Here is a 20,954-nt window from a genome sequence, read left to right on the forward strand (position 1 = left end):
TGGGCTAGTGAAGGATTCTCCTGGGCATAGCATATTTTGTGCATAAGATATAGAGTTTTAAAAACCTCTCTTCGCTTAACTTGCACCATTGTAATGCTCTACGGGATTCAGAAACATGAAATTTTGTTTCCTATCCATATGTGACCTGAACTGCTTCTTCTGCGTTTTTTCTGGAAGGTATTCTGGGAGTCACCAGGAGTTGATGGAGCACTCTTTAAAGGTGGGAACGTTTGTGCCTTCTAGTACTTTTGGAGGGAAGGTCATAGACATTGCTCATGCTGAGCACTTCGGTTCCACTCTCCCAGGAGAACAGTTAAAGGGCTGCATTGGTGGCGCTTCATGGACTGAGACATCGACCTGATAGTAGGTCAAAATAGTCAATGTTTGCTGAGTGACAAGCACTATATAACGTATACCTCCACTACTGCCTGTAGCAGTGCCAGACTAACCGTAGTGTAAACTTGTAAACTGCCTATTGATTTTCTGCGACCTTTTCACATCTTGTCAAAAACATTCCTATGTCTTTGTCTTAGTAGGCTACTTTTCTAAATGGGTAGAAGTCAGATTTTTAGCTGAGCCTAATGCTAAGTTTGTAATTAACTTTCCTTCCTAGACGTTCTGTAGAGAAGAGTTAGCTTCTAAACTAGTGCAAATAACTGAGTCACATTTACTTCTGATACGATGGCTGCTTACCTCAAATGTTGTGGAAATAAAAACAAAACCACCTCTTTGTACCATCCACAATCAAGTTGGGTAGTTGACCGGGGCAATGATGTAGTCACTGGATGTGTTCAGTGGATGGTTACATGCAAGGTCAGTCTGTGAGGTCTACCCTCTGGTCACTACCGATGGTCACAGGTTATTAACTTTTCTTTCTGAGAAATGCTAATTCACATTTGTGGCCTGCATGGTTAAGGATATGGAAGAGTAAAGGGTATGATGTAGATGCTGTGAATGTTAATGCTTCCACACATTTTAGTAAAGTATCATTGCAGACAAAAGCTCATTTTGATTCTTGGCATTTCAAGCTAGAATGTAATTTCAAAGTTGGAGAATGTGTGCATAGTAAGAGCCCAAAACATATGAAAGTCATGTCCAAGTTTGGCCCCATAACTGAGGTGAGTATATGGGTGGTGAAAGTCTTAGGAAAGTGCTGGCACAGTAGCAAAGTTGTGTCTACTTATTGTGTTGTGGCTGGTTCCCATTCCTCTCCTGATAATGTAAGTGCATGTTTGTGCAGAAAGTCAATTATGCTTACTTGTTGTGTGAATTCATCGCAGAGGAAGAGAAGAAATGAAAGACTTCATGGAGAACCCATTGGTTGAAGGACTATGTCAAATGATTATAGACTATTTTTCCCCTTTAACGAAAATAATCTTGTTTGTTTTGTTGTTGAAATTGTTACTAGGTTTTCTCAAACTTGTTCTTTAATTTAAATTGCATAACTTGCCTTATTTTAATATTAATGTGAATGTCTTCTGTTGTCTTTTATTTTTTTGCTCAAATTTCTTTATCGGTTGTTGTGTACGGAATAAGGTATGTTGTATCTTGCATTTGTGCAGCGCTAGGACATGTTGGTCTTGCAGTTCAACGGGTGACTTGGAAGCCTGGTCCATTCTGCCATTTTGTGGTGAGAGCTGCTGGGGACTGGAGAGGAAATAGAGGCTTCACATTTACCTCCTTTTGCTGCACTTGGATATTAAACTGACTCTTTCTACATGGCTTGGATCATCTTGCAGTACATGAGACCCAAATGAAAAATGCAAATATTGGCAAAGCAAATTGGTCTCATGTATGTGTGAATTATTGGCTTTATCAATGTTGTTTTAGCCATGATGTACAGCAGCGCAATGTTGTGGTCAGAGTTCAGTGCTCAAAGGTGCTATTTTTCTTTATTTTCAGCCATGCTGTGCACGGCAGTGGCATTGCTGTGCAACTGGACTAAACAAAATATAGACAAAGCCAACAGCTCTTGCGTCTGTGAGACCTTTTGACTTTGTCAATGCTTGCATTATCCTGCCATGACAGGAGGGTGGGAGGGGCACGCCACAATTCAGGAGGGTGGGTGGGGGCAAGCAACAACAGGAGGAAGTGGTGGGTAAACAACAACAGGGGAGGGTGGAATGGGAAAGTAACAATAGAGAGAGGGGCAGGAGGTTGGGAGGGGCAAGCAACAACAGAGAGAGGGAAGGAAGGGTGGGTGGTGGCTAGCAATAACATAGCGGGATTGGAGTGTCAAAGGTGGCAAGCAGTAACACAGAGGAGGGGGGATTAGAAGGAAGGGATGGGGATTTCGTGCATGTACATGCACTCTTATGGAGTGCTGCAACTATAAGAAAACGTATACTGGGCCAGAAAGCACGAGCTGTGGAAAGAATGGCACTGGGTAATGAACCTGGGCCATGTTCCTAGGGAAGGACAAAAACACATATAGGAATTGAGGCCGGCATGCGTTGACTAAAGAGAAGCAAGGAAATGGGAATGACGGTGAAGCCAACTAATGATAAGTAATACGCCGTTTCAGGTGAAACCTAAAAAGGTGAGGCACGTTTCCTCCCATCAATCAAGTACGGATGGAAGAAAACTAGTGAATAAAGTATTTAACATTTTTCAAAAACAATAAAAGCCAGCAATAGAAAACAATTTTACAGTGAATTGCCAGGCTCGAAGGAGGCGAGAATGTTTCTTGCATGCGGAGTAGAAAAGAAAGCAAGGATGTCCTTCCTCTTCTCTAGTGCGCAAAAAAAAGACACATATGTTTGATGTTTTCAGTACCAATCCCGTAAAAGGTTTCAGCACCAATCCGCTGATTTGCGTTATCTTGTGCGGTCTCCTCGGACACTAGAAAAATGCAGCTGGAGAAAAGATGTGGTTATTCTTAAATTAAGTACACCACATCAGAAGATAATGCGCGTAAGAGGGTGGAACGATAGGGAATCTACAAATAAGTTTGAGTGGTCAGATGTCTATTTTATCCTACCTTTTTGGTACGTGGCCTGAGTTCGCGGAGAAACTCAAGTTCAGTTTGCTCGACCCGAGTCCATTGTCCTAGTGCGAGTGTCTTTGAGCCTGCTAATGTGTGTTGGAAACATGATACCACATCAATGGCATCATCGGGGATCTCGGGCCCAAAACATTGACTTTCTAGACTTATATTGCACCAAATGGAGATATTTGAACCCGTTAATAATGTGCCGGACAAATATAAATTTTGAAACTTATTCTACTTTAATCTTTGAAATGTATTTTAATCTCTGAGCCATCTGATTTAGTCACCACAGCTCCCGTTTATTGACGTTTGTGTGTCACTGAATTCATCTTCTAATAGCTAACCCACAGGTGTTTAACGTTTTGCAAAGTTTGTGTTAGTCTACATTTGTTTCTTATGTAGCATTGATGCAAGTATTGTTAATAATGTAATCCGAAAGCTACATTTTGATAATATCTTCTTCCATTTTTAATTGTTTTTTTTCTTCATTTTTCTGTGACACAGGTTCTGCTCTCGTATTTGTGATTAGTTCATTGATCTTAATTCTCTGCTAGTTAGTTGATCGACAGAATTTTCTTTGTTTCGCAGGGTGGTGAGGATGTGGCCATGAAAATCTAATTCCCGATCTTTGAGTTTATTCAGTTGGAAGCAGAACATTACAACGATGATATGGGCGCCAATGACAGAACTGGTTCTTAAAAACAGATCTCTTTGGTAGAGCACTTTTCGAGGGGAACAGCATCACGACTGTAACCATCTTGTTAAACAGCTTTGTTTTTCTTTAATGGAATGCTACACAACTTTTGTACCATTTCAACAATCTGGTTTCTGTCACTGCCTTCCGTGTGATATTTGTAGAATTAACTGTTTTGTGTTTTTTTCTTTAAGTACGTCTTTGCCACAAAATTAGTCACAGAAGTGAAAGTTGTATTTGTTGCACGTTTTTCTCATTATAACAGCATGTTTTTTGAATGCGTCGTTTGCATTGTTAAACAAGAAATTTAAATATTAAAGGTTTATTTCTTATGAAGTTCCTAACTTGTTACGTTGTGGTATAGTTCTCTTTAATTATTTCAGCAACTATCTTTGCTTTGATTAGTTATCATAGCCTTTAAATTATAAACGTTATCATTGCTCCCAAATTCACACACCTAGCCTCAGTTTTCAAAAGTTTGTTTCTTGGTTGTCTGGGGTGGTATTTTTATTTTCATATAGGATGGGCACCCGAGTGAACTGTACTCCTGAAAGCGTTTTATCAATTTTTTGGTTTTAGTGCTGATGCAAGTTTGGATATGAGGATGGGTCTGTAAATAGTTTTAATTCTCAAAGAAGAATTTTACCGGAACAGGACAAGCACCTTTAATTATCCCAGTGATAAGAAAAATGTAAGAACCTCCTGCAGCCACTCATGCCAAACCCAACTGCCACCTCCTATTCTACCGTTCCATATTACACACAAAGCATTCCATGTGACACTCACATCATTATACTCTCTTACCTCATTCTCACTGGATCCTTTACATACACAGCCTAGATTATAACAAACCTACCTTTTTTAACATCAAACAGTGACACAACACATAACTATGCTACAACTAAAAATCCTAGCACAACCAACCTATACTCCATGGCCTTAACCCGACAACAACACAAACCTTCCTACTTCCTAGAACAGTAGTTATTTTGTACACTACGCTTCACCACATTTGCTCCAGAAACAGAATCACCTCCCAAATTCCTCACTACAACATCATTAGACAATCCTTGAGGGACAACCAACCCCTTGGTATTTGATGAAAATCTAGGTAATTTAACATTCAGAAACACATTAGCACCATCATTAACACGCTCAACCACACTGCTGTTAGGGGACACACTACTTCACCACACTGACACTCTATTGAAATTCAACACCTTCCCATTTTCCAATGTCACAGCTCTTTTGAAAACCTAAATAACTGAAGAGGTTTCTACTGTGGAAAACCCTTACCTTTGTCCTATTTTTTGTTGTTCTGATCAATTGACAAACTGGAATTTTTACTTTTGAAAAATGAACTCTGCTATAATCTGTTTTATGTTTCATCCATGCTTTTACTTCCTGTATGTGATTATGCATGTCTTTGAAAACACAAGTTACTTCTTTTCCTTTACATTTCCTTAACCACCAAGGACACAACCTCAAACCAAGACTTCACCTCCGCAAAAGTTGAAAAGGAATGTAATTGGTTGAAGAATGGACAGTAGTGCAATACGTTAACAACATTAACTGTAGACATTTTGTCCACTCTAAAACTGGATTAGACCTAACCAAACAGATTCCTTGATTAATCTATTGAACCTCTCAACTTGTCCATTTGCTTCAGGGTGGTATACAGAAATCTTCTTATTTGCAATCCATAAATCTTTCAAAACATCCTCAATCACTTGAACATTGGAGACCATTGTTAGGTACTAAACTTTCAGGGATACCTTCCCAGAAAAAAAACATCATCTAAAAAACCTATGATGTTCTTAGGCTCTATGTTTTCCACCATCCTGACCTCTGGCCATTTTGGAAAGCAGTCGGTGAGAAGAATCCCAAAAGCTTCCCTCTGAGGTAATACTTCACAGGGGCCAATGAAATCAATACTCACTTGTCTCCAAGAATCTTCAGTAACAGCTACTTCACAAGATTCTACCTTTATGAGTCAGCAGTTTTATCACTATGAATACACAGAAAACAACATCTAACCCAATTTCAATAACAGCATCCGTAGACGGCCACCAGTACAATTCTCTGGCCCGTCGTTTGTTGAACGACATGCCAAGATGACCCTCATTGCACAATCTCAAAATTTCCTTTCAAAGGCCAACAGGAGGGACAATCATTACCCCTTAAAACAATACTATTCAAGATACTTGACTCATCTTTCACTTTGAAGAAGGCACTTAACACTCCTCTTGATTATTGCTCCTCTGGTCAACTAGTAGAACAAAACTCCACTACCTTGCTTAATACAGTATCACTACTCATCTCTACTTCCCTTTTTTCCTTCAGTTATCCGTTCTACTACTCTATTGATACCCTCATAAGTATATGCAACCTCCACTTCACATCCTGCTTCCCCACCAGAACTAGATGCAAAATCATCACTTCTCATCCTGAACATATAATCTGCATACATAATCTTGCAACCAGGTACATATTCCATCTTGTGACGAAAAACCTGTAACTTGCTGACTAAACCACTCAGCCTTGCAGTCAAATTCTTTCCCCCTCTTGGAGACAAAATGTTCACTAAATTTTTATGATCTGTCCTGGTAGTATAACCAGTGCCCTAAACGTAAGTTATGTAGTGCTCCGAAGCCCAGGAGCAAGCTAAAAGCTCTCTTTCAAAAACAGAATAGTGACATTCAGCTTTCCTTAATGTTCTGCAATTATAAGCAACCACCCTCTCCTTCCCATCTCTCTGCATCAAAACACCTCCAATACCAACTGCACTCACATCTCCAAAAAATATTAATTCTTTGTCTGTTTCAAAAGGTTTTTAAAAAGGTGCCCTTATTGTTTCCTCTTTTAGTGAAATGAAAGCATTCCCTTGATCAACACTGCATGCAAATTTCACATTCTACCTCAACATTTTTCTTAAATGCTCAACTTTAGAAGCATAATTTTGTACAAACTTTGAATAGAATTCATTTAACCCGAAGAAAGAGGACAATTGTTCCTTTGGACTGCAGTACGATTTGGGCAGAACTTGTAGAGTTGTATTCTGCAGAATTCCGCTGAGTGAAATAAAAACTATGCCCGATTCGTGGAATTCTGCCCACCTGTATCTACTGCACAGAGGAGTACCTACACACATAGGTGAATCCCAACAGCCCCAAGGATGTGTGTGTTATAGCCTTTTCTCCTCCTTAAAAAAACGCACAGACATACAAAGAAAAATACTCTAAGGTCATCTCACACCCTTCAAAATTACATTTCCCACACCACCACATGTAAGGCTCAGCTTGCTTAAGTGGATCGGGGGTGGAAGTGTTAACATGTGTAGACCGAGACAACCCAACTTACAAGGAATGGATACAACATTTCACAGCCCGGCAACCGGCCACCACAGAAGGGCACAACGCAATATCTTCAGGAAGAAGTCTCATACAGTAAGAGTAACAACAATGCAAGCAGCAAGAATTGCTTACCTTTGTCCTCGGAGTGGGCTGGGCTGTGCTGTCACTGTGAAGTGCCTCCTCAGTCCTCCTCACCCGGCATCGGATCTTTGTTCATCTCTACACTGGCACAGCAACAGGAATCAGGATTCTAGAATCCTGTGGACAGACTAGTTTAGACGTGTCTGTAGGGTGTTTTTCTGCTGCTGTTCCTCTGTGGGAGTTTCAGTCAGGTGGCTCTGCTGCCTCTGCACTGCTGAGGAGGATGGGGGGCTTGAGGCAGTGGCCAGCCCCCACCTCGCCCTACTCACTGCCCACTCCTGTCCTCGTTCCTGTGTCCTTGCCTGCTCCTGGCCTTGTGTGTGTGATCCTGCCCGCCACTGTTTTCGTGTCTGTAGGCCTGCTCATTCCTGACCTCATAACTGTGCACCTGCCCCCTTATGTCCTCGTGGTTGTGCCTCTATCCAATCATGTCTTTGTGTCTCTGCTCTTACCCTTATCGGCATAGCTACCCTTATCCCCTTGTCCACCGTCCTCATGTGTGTGCGCCCCTAACCCCCTGATCATTCTTGCCCTCGTATCTGTGATCCTGCCTCTCCTGTACACGTCCCTTAAACCACTACAAAGCTCTCTTCCAAGTTATGTGCCCCTACCCCGAACCCCCTGACCACTACTGTACCCTGCTGTGGCTGTGCCCCTTCTAGAACTCACAACCTATTGCTGCCACAGTGCCTGTATCCCTGGCCCCACCCCGTGTGCACTTGTGCCCCAGTGTCTATATGCCCCTTCCCCTTTGTGCCCTGTTGACTGTGCCTCTGCTTCACAGTGCCCGCTTCCCTCAATCTCAGGGCCCACTCCCCCATTGTCTAAGTACCCCATAACACCCATGTATGCACTGCCAACGCCACCTTCAGTCAATAAAGCGGAGAGCAAACTTAGTCCACGGATGTGTTTCTGCTCTCTTTGTCTTGGCCCTGCACCTTACAGAACCAACTGTCCCAGGCCAGACCATAAAGGGCTCTGCTTCAGCACTGATTCCTTTATTTTTGTCTACAGTCTGCTCTACTCAGCAAAGGCGGGGGGAAACTTTAAACCGTCTGCACACCTCATGCCAGCCTATGGTCAACAGAGCGCAAAGAACTGCCATTGGCTGAGTGCTCTTCATGTGCCCAGTCATAGACACAGAAAAAAGGCAAGGGCGACATGGGCATAATGTTGTGAGTGTCTCACAGCAGTGCTCCACTGCTGAGTTGTTAAATCCGCTGGCAGAGTGGAGGGATGGAATTTATTTAAAATTCCTCCAGTTCCACCCAACTTTAATTATGAATAGCTTTAACCATCAACTTTGGGCGTAATTCCTTCTGATGAAATGCAATGTCCTGAGTACTCTACTTTGTCACTTGCAAAACAACATTTATTCATTCGGAGTGTCAACCCTGCCCTGTGCAAATCCTCTAAAACCTTCTGCAAATGTTTGTTATGTTCCTCCTCGTCCTTCCCAAAAAAACAAATCCTATCATTGAAAACAGGGAAAAGCTCCATTGATGCCTTCAAGAGTCTCCTTCATAATCCTTTCGAACACAGTAGGGATGCTGGCTAATCCAAACGGCATGCTTTTATACTGGAAAAAACCCTTCAGTATAATAAAGGTGGTTAGAAACTTAGGGGCTGGTTTATAAATTGGCAGAGAGAGTACTCTGATGCAGTGGCGACGGAGTTCTTTCCCCACCAATATAATGATAAGTCAAATGTAATTGCAGGCGGACCTTAACGCTAAACTACTAATAATTGGAAATGTTCACTCGACTAGTTAATTTGGGTAGACTGGAATTAACCTGATTCTGTGGGTGCAGCAGGTAACTGCCCTCTGATCCTAGGTGTGAGAAACAACAACCAAAAGCGTTCCTCCTATTTGGGAGATGTCCCCTTAGTGCACTCCACGAAAAATGCTATAGAAAGCTTTCATAAAGTTTACAAAAGATTGCTCAATTCAAAACAATGTTCATCAATACACTTTAATGTTCATTTGGTATCTCCCATATTCCCTCAAAGTTGATTCTCCAAACAACCATGTGTCATAATGGACTTAATCTAAACCAACGTATTCATCGCGTAGCTATTGAAAGTTCATATCCAATCCCAATGCATTTTTGGCCGAAGCCCTTCGTCAGGGTAATGATTTCCTAAAATAAATATGCAAAAGACCAATCTTTAGGGGAATGCGCGGTTACCACAACTCAATAAAATAACCTGAACCATGTGTGCCCATGTGAGATTGATACATTTCATAAGAATTTGGGGCCAAAAGTACAAAGATTCCAGTTTGCGATTTCGTATTTGCGAATATTTGTGATGCGATGTACAACAGTGTCTCCGACACTGTTTGGGATTCTCAAATGAGTCACAAGGGACCAGCCTCATTATATTCATGAGGAAGGTTTCAATTTGCGACTCATTGGGAATGGCCTGCACTCACAGGGATGGTGGCCTGCTGGGTTAGCAGACCACCATTTCTCAGATTGCTTTTTGAGTAAAGCAGTTTTTTTCGACTACAGTCCATTTTCCTTAAAGGAAAATTGGATGTATTTCAAAATTTAAAATTAAAGAGCACTGCCTGCTCTTAAAAATTATTGGCCGCCACATTCACAAAGAAGAAGGGGTCCGGAGGAACCCTTTCCCGTTTGCGAATGGGTTACCACCAACTTAAGTTGGTGGTAAACCGGCATGTTTTGCAACCGCATTCCGATCGCAAAACAGTCATACATGGCCCTGCAAATTTCTATTAGGAAGGGACACCCTTAACACTCCCCTTCCTAATACTGACTCGCAAAATAGGGTTAATGCAAGGCAAAAAGGCCACTTAGAGTTCGCAAATGGCCCAATTCGCTGTTTGCGAATAGTATATACTTTTGTTCATGTGGCCCTTGGTCCCTTTAAACTTGCTCGTAATTAATGTGTTCAAAATCACAATGCAACGCTAGAGATCTCAAATCAGCTAAATACTCCTCAATAGATTCATTCTCGCGCTGGTCTCTAGAATAAAATTTGTAACGTTCCATGACCACTTTCACACTTTTTCCACAAATCTCACACTAAATTGTTCAGCAGCATACTCAAAATAATCTAAACTGGTAGCTACATTAGATTCTAATTTAGGAACATTTTAAAATTCTTTTAGACCTGCTCTAACAAAACAATGTCTTACTGAGGCCAGTTTAGAGTAAAATTACAATCATCACCTACTAAAACATCCACTTATCCTTAAAAAAAAAAAAAATCAATATTCCCAAGACATTAAATGTTCCCCTGGGCGTTTACGGAATGCAGGAGGTTGTTCAATGGATAATATAGTAAATTAAATAACACTAAACAGTGGTGACGCTTAATAAATAACTTATAACAATGTACAAAACAGGATAGAATAATACTATCCTTAGTCACAATAATAATTAGTGTGCCTGTCGCCCAATGTGCTGGCAGAATGGAGGTTTAAGGTTCCAAGTTGTTTTTACCAAATAAGCTGTAAATGCCCCGCTCTGCACATAGGCTGCTTTACTCAAAGAATTCTATAGCAGTATGAAAAACATCAGACAAAATAGGTTGTACTGTACACATAAATCTCTGCTTTCTTTAAAAATATATTGGAATCAACAATTCTGACAAAAAAAATCTAAGGCAAAATGGCCACAAACTACAATTTACATTGTTTCACAGACAAAATTAAACCAATCTCCAATTAACCCTAAACCAAAATTGCCTCCAAAGTCAATTTGCACTAATGCGCATCTTCTCCTTCGTTACAACAGCAAAACCTTTTCACAGCAAGTTGCGCTTGCCTCGTTCATAAAGCAGTCCTTCGTAGTATAACTCTGTTTAAACTACTCACAAAATGGCCACCGGTGTGCAAAACTTTTTCCACAGCATGCTGGGCTTGCCAAGAGCAGTTCCTGCGATTAAAGGAAACACTTGTGGAACATGACGGTAAGTTTCGCGGCACTAACGTTTAACTCCATGCAGGCTGAGCCCCACAATTAAATCAAGTAAAGTTACAGGCCAATACCTCCAAAGGCGATATGACAACATTCCTCACTGAACTGCGTTCTTGTTCAGTTCAGCTGTGTCCCAATTGCTCCGGTAGCTTTGTAGATATTCCAATTCAAGAAAATACATTTTAGGTCAGTGGTTACTTAGGTATAAAACTCAATAATGACCACAACTGGAAAGCAACCTGGTTGGGTCAATACACAAAGTAGCGTCTTGCAGCGGTAATGGTCTTCCCTCGTTGCTCGTCACCAGTTTAAAAATGAGGACAATGTATAACATCCACAGAAGTAGAAGACCAAGGTCGCCGTGTTACAGTGCTGGGCAAATTGTGTGGTATCATGATAATGCTACTTAACTCCCATGGGACAATGTGGACGACCCTAACTTCTTTTCTCACTTGTGGAGTCGCTTGCATGCACTGCCCTCAATGTATTTGCTCTGGGGAGGGGATCTTAATCCGTGTCTAGGTCCGGAGCTGGACAGTTGTACTAAGGGTGGGGGACAGGTTAAACGATCTGCTAGATTGATGCAAGACTCTATGGGTGATTATGGTGTTTTAGATATATGGCGGGTACACCATCCTGGGTCTCAAGGGGGTTCTGTTTTTCTATGGCGTATGGTTCCTGGTCGCCCTTAGATTATTGGCTGTACATTGATGTGGCGCAGGGGTGGGTTGGAGAGGTGTGCCATTTCCCATGTACCCTGTCAGATCATGCCCGGTGTATCTGGCAGTGAATAGCCCAGCTTATATCCCCCCGTTCGCCTGGCTATTTTTGTCATCGACCCTAACAGGTGTTTTGTGACATGAAGGGGTCTTCTAGGATGCATTTAAGGTGACTGTTCCGGGGGGGGGTCTGCATCAGGGCACAGGTTGGCGTCTTGAACGCCCTTAGTGCCCACTTGCGCGCATTAGAGGACACATTTCAGGGACTTGAGCAGGAATATGCCTCTACTCCTGCGCTACCCTCGGACTAGAGAGCATGTCTCTGAGTACAATGAGATGTGAAGCAGGAGGTGCAGTACCTGTCCAGGCATCATGTGGTTTGGGAGTATGCAGAGGGAGGTAGGCCTGGGCACTTCCTGGCTGCCAAACTCAGGTCCCCCAGGACTTCCGCCCATATAGTGTGGATAGATAGCCTAGATGGGAACACCTGCTGCGCGACCCCTCTCATTCTGGAGCAGTTCCCCTCTTTTTATTCTGATCTCTATAAGCACAGGGAATCAGCTTCTGTTCTGGAAATAGCGCAGTACCTGGAGGACATTGCGCTAGCATGGCTATCGCCAGGGGAAAGAGAGTATTTTAGTCAGCAGTTCACTCTAGAGGACGTTAAATATGCTATCTGTGGCGTGCCCGGAGGCAGGGCCACTGGAGTGGATGGCCTGCCAGGAGAATTCTATAAGGAATTTGCAGATCTCTTGGGCCCACACCTCCTGGCCATGCTCAGGGAAGTCTATGCGGAGGGCCGCCTGCTGTCCTCATTGCAGAAAGCCTTCATAGTCACGCTACTTAAGCCGGAAAAACTGCCAGAGCGTTGTGAGCCTTATCGTTTGCTGTCCCTTATAAATTTGAAAAACAAAATCTTGGCTAAGCTAACAGCGACTCGCCTTCAGCCTTTGATGTCTAATCTGGTCCTGCCGGATCAGGCGTGGTTTATCCCCTCCTGTTCTATCACGCACAAATTGAGGACCGTATTCACCTGGCCCCACCTTTTGGAAGCAGCACTTCAGGCTTTTGTGGTCCTTCTGGATGCCGCTAAGGCATTTGATTCCATTGCTTGCACCTATATGTTCACCATCCTCCAGCAGATGCCGGTTTTGTAACCTGAATCCGACTGTTATACACAGACCCAGTTGCCCGAAGATAGATCAATTGATTAACTTTTATTGCCCTACTCAGGGGCACCCTCAGGGCTGTTCCCTGTTGCAACTTCTGTTCGACCTGGCTCTGGAGCCTTTGGCCTGTATTATATGGCAGCATCATGCCGTGGCCTCCCTCCTGGTTCGGATGCATCCCCTGGCCATATCAATATATGCGGACAACATGGTGCTGTATGTGAGGGAACCTGAGGACCATCTGGCTGCCCTAATTAGAGAATATCTATGCTTTGAGTGGTACTCTGGACTGGCCATAAACTTGGAGAAATCCTACGTGCTCCCTCTTACTGACGGCACCAGGGTCACCTGCACGGAGTACCCCCTGTAGTGGTGCACAGACACAGTAAGGTATCTGGGTGTCTGGATACACAGAGATCCTGATTTTGTGATTCTCCACAACTATGGGTTGGCAATCTCGAGATTGGAAAACCAGGTGCAGCGCCTGGTGGTCCTCCCACTCTCCTTGGCTGACTGCTTAGCGGTGATCAAAATGGTCATACTACCGCAATTCCTTTATCTGTTGCTCAACGCCCTGATTCCCCTGACCTGGGGATTCTTCAAAACACTGCAGTCCTTGCTGACTACTTTGGCCTGGGGAGGGAAGCAGCCCTGGACGCCGTGAACACAGCTTGTCCTCCCATTTGAATCAGGCGGGGTTTAACGCCCGGGCTTCTATCTTTATTACCAATGCGCACAGGCACATTGTGCTCATTACTGGGTTCATCCACACCCTTGTACTTCACATCTTGCGATAGACCAGGATGCAGCAGCCCCTACACCCTTACCTTCCTGCTTCTCCACAATTATCTAGAGATGACCCAGTGTCAAATCAGCGCTCTCAATTGCACCCTTATAGCATGGCAGGCTATGAGAGAGAGCGGGCTGGACGGAGGCCTTCATATGCCCCATTGTTGTAGCTCGCGCAGCATCCGAAGCTGTCGGTCACTCAGGAACCGAGAGCCACAACTTTGCTGCGTAATGCAGAACTATTAAACATGGGAGACCTATTCCCGGGTGATGAATTTCTATTGTTCTCAGACCTACGACAACAGAGTCAGCCATCTCCTCTCATGTAGTTTTCGTATCTGAGGCGGCGGTGTGAGAGTGCTACCTGAAATGATCGCATGCCCCCCAGGTATCTGGCGCACTCCAGGCGATCTATAAAAGTGACTCCCTTGCAAAGATGATCACCTCCCTGTATAATGCTGTTTAGAGTGAAACTAGTCGCTCTAAGGCAGGGCCACTGGATCAATGGAACACTGCTTGATTCGCCTCTGACTTCCTCAGAGTGGTCTTGCTGTGCGCTGAGGGCAAACTCACGGCTAATGGGAATTTCCGCATTATTCACTTTAAAGTCCTGCAGCAGATGTATTACACGCCAACTCAAATGACTAGGTGGGGCCTTCGACAAAGTGACGCTTGTCAGCGGTGAGGCAAATCAGGCACAGATTTCCTGCATTTGGCTTGGGGTTGCCCTAAAATACATGCGTTCTGGTTTGCTGTCACTCAGGTACTCACCGCCATAATTTCTGAACCTGTTGTCTGTGATCCTCGCATCTATATACTGGGATGTGTTAGTTACAACAAACAGACAGTAAGCTGGCAGCAGTGGCATTACTATTAGCTAAGCGTAGGGTGGTGATTTGCTGGCGAAATACAATTTGGCCACAAGTGTCATAATGGTACTGAGATATAGCCTTTTGTAAAGATCAACTGGATGTGTATGCGAAAGTGCTGCCCTGAGCATCTCGTCCGAAGGATTCCTGGGTGCCTATGACACTGCTGCTACTATCGGCCTCAGGTGAGGGGTAATGACACTACAGTGTGTTAAAGAATGTAGGCACGATTTGCTAATGTCATGAACTGTCCACAAGGACTTCATTAGTTCAATGTATTGTATATGAGGTATGGGCATAGTTAGGGGGGTTTGGGGATTGATTGTTATTGTCATACCATAAATGTTCATAAAACTCAACAAAAAAGAAAATGAGGACATTGTACACCATTGTTGTTTAGTAAATACTTTTTTATTCTCAAAGAACAGTTATAGTGGAACAGGAAAACCACCTTTAAACATCCCAGTGCTGAGAGAAATGTAAGACACTACTGCAGTCATCCATGCTAACTCTAACAGCCACCTCTTACTCCACCATACACCGCTCTATATGACATTCACATCATTCTACACTTTTACCACTTTCTCACAGGATTCTTTACTTACACACACAACCTAGGATATAACAATACGTATTTCAAATGTGATGATTGCTAAATAGACATGAGAAGACTAAATGGAATCTGATAGAGACTTCTAGTTAGAGATTCTTTGCCTTTAAATTTCCCCCAGGCGTCAGACTGGATCCCGAGATTTTCGTGAGTAGAACCTCTGCACGCTGATAGGTGGTGTTGATTGACTCCATGTCCGACATCGATGTTGTCTGCGCCAGATATGACATCATGGTTCCTATATAGGCTCCACCCCAACATGCTGACAGCAGTTCTTTTTATTTCAATTCAGCAAGCACTCATCTGAAGAAAGCTACCCTCAGTCACTTTTTTACTTTTTTTTTTTTTAACTCTTTGTTGAAGATTCTTTCGAGTGTTTTACTCTTGGTGCAACAAGGATATCATCCAAATAAAAAAAAACTGCTTCAAGCTCTGTGGATCCTGTCATTGGGTGATGTCCGTGACCGATCCGCAACTTGTGTGTTTTTGGTGCCTGGAGCACGACCATGACCCAAAGTAGTGCTGCGAGTGTTGGGCCACGCATCCGAAGACTTTGAGTGAGCGTTCCCTAAAGCTGATGTCGGCCCGATGCTCAAATCCATGCAAGTTGAGATCTCAGTCGAGAAGAAGGTCCCGGGATGGGTTGCGGAGTTCTCCATCATCGTCAGCCCATTCCAAGTCCTTGGGCGATGAGGTAAGTCGAGGCATAATAAGAAGTCCAAGAAGTCAAAGCTTTCTTCGACTTCTCATCTGGTTGCCAATGAGATGACAGAGCATCATCATTCTGGGCCTCGCTCTGTGGAACCTGGGCCAACTCTACACCTCCCCGAGTTTCTGGGAGCCACAGCGACCCTTTCCCAACTCAGAGTTTTACGAGGCAATGCACCTCATTTTTAGGCAGTCTGACATGGCTGGAGTGCTTTCAGGCCCCTCAGAGGTAGAATGGGCCCCTTCAGGTTCTGCTCCAGTGGCTTTGGTCTCAGCAACGAGGGGCACCCAGAGATCCAGTCCTGGATCCAGACTGGCATCAATTTACCACAATGTCGGACCCATTCCCATTGTAATACCTGACTTCAACACAAAGCCGAATGGGTGCTGTACGATGACGACTGTGATGCCAGCAGGATCCTTGCTTCCTAGATAAGATACTGAGCCCTTTTATTATGGGTTAGGACTCTGGGAATAAATGGGAGGGGTCGCTGGACCCTTTAGAAAACCAGCCCCATGACACCCTGAACTGGTGTGAAGGCTTTGGTGAGGCCAGTGAACTGGATACTTCTCCAGATACTGGAATGCTTTCCACCCTAGCGTGGCAACGAGGAGGGAGAGCTTTATGGTATGGTGGTGAGAAGAGTGGCTGAGTTCCTGGAACTTCAACTGCCTTCATTGTCCGTCAAGACTCATCTCTTGATCGAGGCGCTACAACTGGGAGCTTCCTCCTCAGAACCCATTTCCTGTTTAATGAGGCCATCACAGACGTCCTGCTGGGTACCTGGTCCAAACGCAGCACAAGGGCTCCTGTAAACAGGACAATTGCCTGCCGCCATCACTTAGCTCCGGGCGATCCAAGTTTCTTGACATTACACCCCACCCTGAGAGCCTGGTGGTCCAAGCCTCTACCTCCCAAGGCATGTTTCCTTCTGCACTACTGGATAGGGAATCCAAAAGGTTGGACTCACTTGTGAAGAAGATGTTTTCCTCCGCCATCCTTGCATTACAGTCCTTTTGAACACTGCATGCCTTTTGGGATGTTATTCCCACACTATATGGGACACGGTTGTGCAGGTTTTTCCACAGGTCTCGGAAGAGGCCCAGGCTATATTCTCTGAGGATGTTGCCGATGGGAGAGACGCAGCAAAGTTCACAATCCCTTGCAGACTGGTTACGACCGACGCACTGGGCAATGTGGTTTCATTGACATTGGCCCTGAGGTGTCACGCCTGACTGAAGACACATGGCTTTTCAGGGGATGTCAAAGCTTCCTTGATGGACATACCCCTTGATGGCACCCATCTCTTCAGAGACAAGCTGGACTCTGTGCTCGAGTGCTTCAAGGATTCTCAATCCATGGCCAGGTCCTTGGGCTTCATAGCAGTCCTCCACCCCCCCCACACTTTGCCTTTTGCCCCTTTTGTGGCTGCTGAAGAGGCTTCCAACCGTGTCCATTCCCAGCCAGCCACTGTGCAGCGCATGCTGCTCAGCTTCTGTGTGGCCGAGGGCACAGGATCCACTGGTCCTGTGGATCAGGTGGTCAGCGGTCTAGACAGTCTGCCACCCCTGTCTTCTCTGCAGCAGCCTCTAAACCTTCCTAGTCTGACTCTTCCCACTCCATGGCCAGTTAGCAGCAGAATTTGCCATCACCTGCTCAGCTGGCAAACCATCATGTCAGACACATGGGTTTTGCAGATAGTCTGAAAGGGCTACTCCCTCCGCGTCAAGACTACAGATTCACTCATGCCACCATCATACTATCGGATGACAGAGGATCACTTGTCCCTTTTCCGCGCTGTAATTACAGCTCTCTTGGCCAAGGGAGCTATAGAGAGGGTACCCGTGCCAGAAGTAGGTTGTGGTTGCTATTCCTGCTACTTTCTGGTCCCCAAAAAGGACAAGGGCCCTCGCCCTATCATAGACCTTTGGTCCCTCAATCTCTTCCTCAAGAAGAAGTTGAAAAAGCTCACCTTGGCTCAGTTTCTATCTGCACTGGACCCAGGAGAGTGGATGGTACCACTGGACTTGCAGGGTACTTATTTTCATCTCCTCTTCATGCCTGGCCACAGGTAGACCACTAGCACTTTCAGTTCACCTTGCTCCCCTTTGGCCTTACCAGCACCCTTCGGGTGTTCACCAAGGTGTTGAAGGTGGTCGCAGCTCATCTGCTGGAATCAGGGGTTTTAGTTTTCCCCTAGCTTGACGATTGGCTGTTGAAGGCAGGCTCACCCCAGACTGTTGTCTCCAACCTCCTGACTATGACAGGCCTCCTGCATTCACTGGGGTTCACTATAAACATGCTGAACTCACACCTGACTTCCTCTCAGATGCTCCCTTTCATCTGAGCTGTTCTGGACACAGTGTACTTTCAGGATTATCCTCTCAAGCAGCAAGTCCAGGATAATCAGGCTATGATAGCAATGTTTCAGCCTCTCTCCTCGATTCCAGTGAGAATGACTCTGAGGCCGCTGGGCCTCATGGCCTCCTGCATCCTGCTGGTGACACATGCCAGATAGCATATGCAGACTCTTCAGTGAAACCAGAAGTTGCAGTGGGCATAGCATCAGGGAATTCTCTCCAACAAGGTCCAGATCTCAGAGGGAAAAGCGAAAGGTCTGCAATAGTGGTTAATGAATCGCAATTGGGTCAGAGGCAGATCCCTCTCTCTTCCCCAACCGGATCTGACAGTAGTGACAAATACATCACTCCTGGGATGGGGCAGCCAAAAGACGAACTCAGCCAAAAATCCCTAGCGGATTGTGAATAGTGTCTCCATCTGGAGGTGGCCACAAGGTCTCTTTCAGCAGTGGGAAGAACCTTAGTTAGATCTGTTCTTTTCCACAGAGAACGTGCAAAAGTCTGCAGTTTTGCATGTTGAAGTTTCCAAGGAGACAATCACTGGGAGATGCTTTTCATCTCAAGGTGAACTCAGGTCTCCTGTATGCCTTTCCACCCATACCACTTCTGCCCAGATTTCTCTGCTGAGCATGTCCATCAATCCCCCAATCACACTGCCCCTTCTGGGATCTTCTGTCACAACAGCAGAGGAGGATTCTGTACCCACACCTGTCCACTATCCACCTTCTTGCATGGAGATTGAGAGGCGACAGTTGACAGTCATTTGACCTTCCTCCTGAAGTCTCTAACATAATCTTGGCAGCCAGTCGTCACTCTACCAAAATGGTATACGCCTGTTGTTGGAAGGAATTTGTGGCATGGTGCACAGAGAAGTCGGTTGACCACCTTTCTGACCCTCTCTGAGGACCTGTTGTTTATCCTTTCCCTGGCCCAGCATGACTCTGCTATGGGCTTTCTTAAATGTTATTTGTCTGCTATTTCTGCCTTTTGAAGGTTGCCTGATCAACCTTCTTTAAGTCTCCTATTGTACATAGGACCCTCAAAGACCCTATACATCTTTTTCCTCCTCACCCATTCATTATGCCCCAATGGGATCTGAATTTGGTTTTGCCAGTTCTGATGTGAGCTCCTTTTGAGCCTCTGCACAATTGTCCTCTCAGGCTTCTTTGAAAACAGCCTTCAATGTGGCCCACAAGGTGAGTGAGCTGTAGATATTGTCATCTAAGCCTCCCTACCTTTCCATCTGTATTGACAAAGTGGTGCTTGGAAATAAGGCCTCCTTTCTGCCAAAAGTGGTTATGCCCTTTCATGTAGGCCAATCCATCACCTTGCTTACTTTTTATGCACCCGACATCCTTCAAAGGAAGAGGAGAGACTCCACTGCTTGGACCCAAAAACAGCGCTGGAGTTCCACCTTTACTCTACAAAAGAGTTCCTGGTGAGTGATCACCTCTTTGTTGGTTATGTGTGTGCAAAGAAAGGTCATGAAGTGCGGAAGCGGACCATCTCCAGATGGGCCATTCTCTGCATTAAGATATGCACTGGCCAAGAAGCAACCTTCTGAGGGTTTGCATGCCCATTCTACTTGAACAGAAGCTGCGACCACTGCATTAGCATGCGGAGTTCCAGTCATTGACATGTCAGGCAGCAACGTGGGCATCTCTGCATACAGTTGCCAAACACTACTGTCTGGACAGTCAATTCAGTAGGGATGGACACTTTGCCTGTTAAGTCCTGCAGGACTTTCGATCAATCAATCAAACAGCATTTGTAAAGTGCAACACTGTCTCTCCTAGGGGTATCTGGGCGTGGTGTCTCAGTGGAAGAGCCAGGTCTTGAGTCTCTTTCGGAAGTCTTCCAGCGAGGGGGCTGTACGGAGCTGGAGGGGAAGTTTGTTCCAAATCTTGGCAGCGATGTAGGAGTAGGAGTGACCACTCCTGTGGCTGAGGTGGATGTAGGGGAGTGTGCGAAGGCGAGTAAAGAGGAGCGCAGGTGTCTGGAGGGTTGGTGGAAGTTCAGTTGATGGTTGATGTGGGCTGGTCCTAGGTCATGCAGGGCGTTATAGGCATAGGTAAGGATCTTAAACTGGCATCTCTTCTCGATGGGGAGCCAGTGGGGGTCTCTCTGGTGGAGGCTGATGTGGATTCATTTGGGGAGGTCCAGGATGAGTCTGGCTGCAGTGTTCTGTATGGTTTGGAGTCTTATGAGGAGGTGGGTGGAGATGCCGGAATAGAGGGCATTGCCATAGTTGAGATGGCTGGTGACGAGGGCCTGAGTGATGGTCTTTCTGGTGTTGTTTATGATCCATGTGAAGAATCTGCAGAGCATGCAAAGTGTGATAAAGCAGTAGGAGGTGACTACATTGACTTGTCGTTTCATGGTCAGTTGGCTGTTGAGGATGATACCTAGGTTGTGTGCAGGGCCGGTAGGTGTGTGTGTAGGTCTGAGTTCTGTGGGCCATCAGCTGTGGTCCCATGCGGAGGTGTTCTTCCTGAAAATCAGTACTGCAGTTTTGCTGGAATTGAGTTGGTGGGAGTTGTCTCTCATCCATTTGGTTGCGTTGGTCATGGCGTGGCAGAAGATGGATTTGGCGTTTGTGGGGTCC

The 20,954-nt window shown here is 44.9% G+C and overlaps 1 protein-coding gene across 3 annotated transcripts in view; it reads left to right on the forward strand.

The window, feature by feature from the left end:
- Positions 1-4,022, forward strand: part of BCLAF3 (BCLAF1 and THRAP3 family member 3) — a 443,788-nt gene extending 439,766 nt beyond the window's left edge. For all 3 annotated transcript variants that reach the window (XM_069204687.1, XM_069204689.1, XM_069204688.1), the window contains exon 13: positions 3,578-4,022. In XM_069204687.1, coding sequence (XP_069060788.1) covers positions 3,578-3,607 — 30 coding nt within the window. In that variant the 3' untranslated portion in view covers positions 3,608-4,022. The remainder of the gene's footprint in view (positions 1-3,577) is intronic.
- Positions 4,023-20,954: the final 16,932 nt, after the last annotated feature.

Source organism: Pleurodeles waltl, chromosome 8, assembly GCF_031143425.1.
Source record: "Pleurodeles waltl isolate 20211129_DDA chromosome 8, aPleWal1.hap1.20221129, whole genome shotgun sequence".
Classification (NCBI taxonomy): Eukaryota; Metazoa; Chordata; class Amphibia; order Caudata; family Salamandridae; genus Pleurodeles; species Pleurodeles waltl.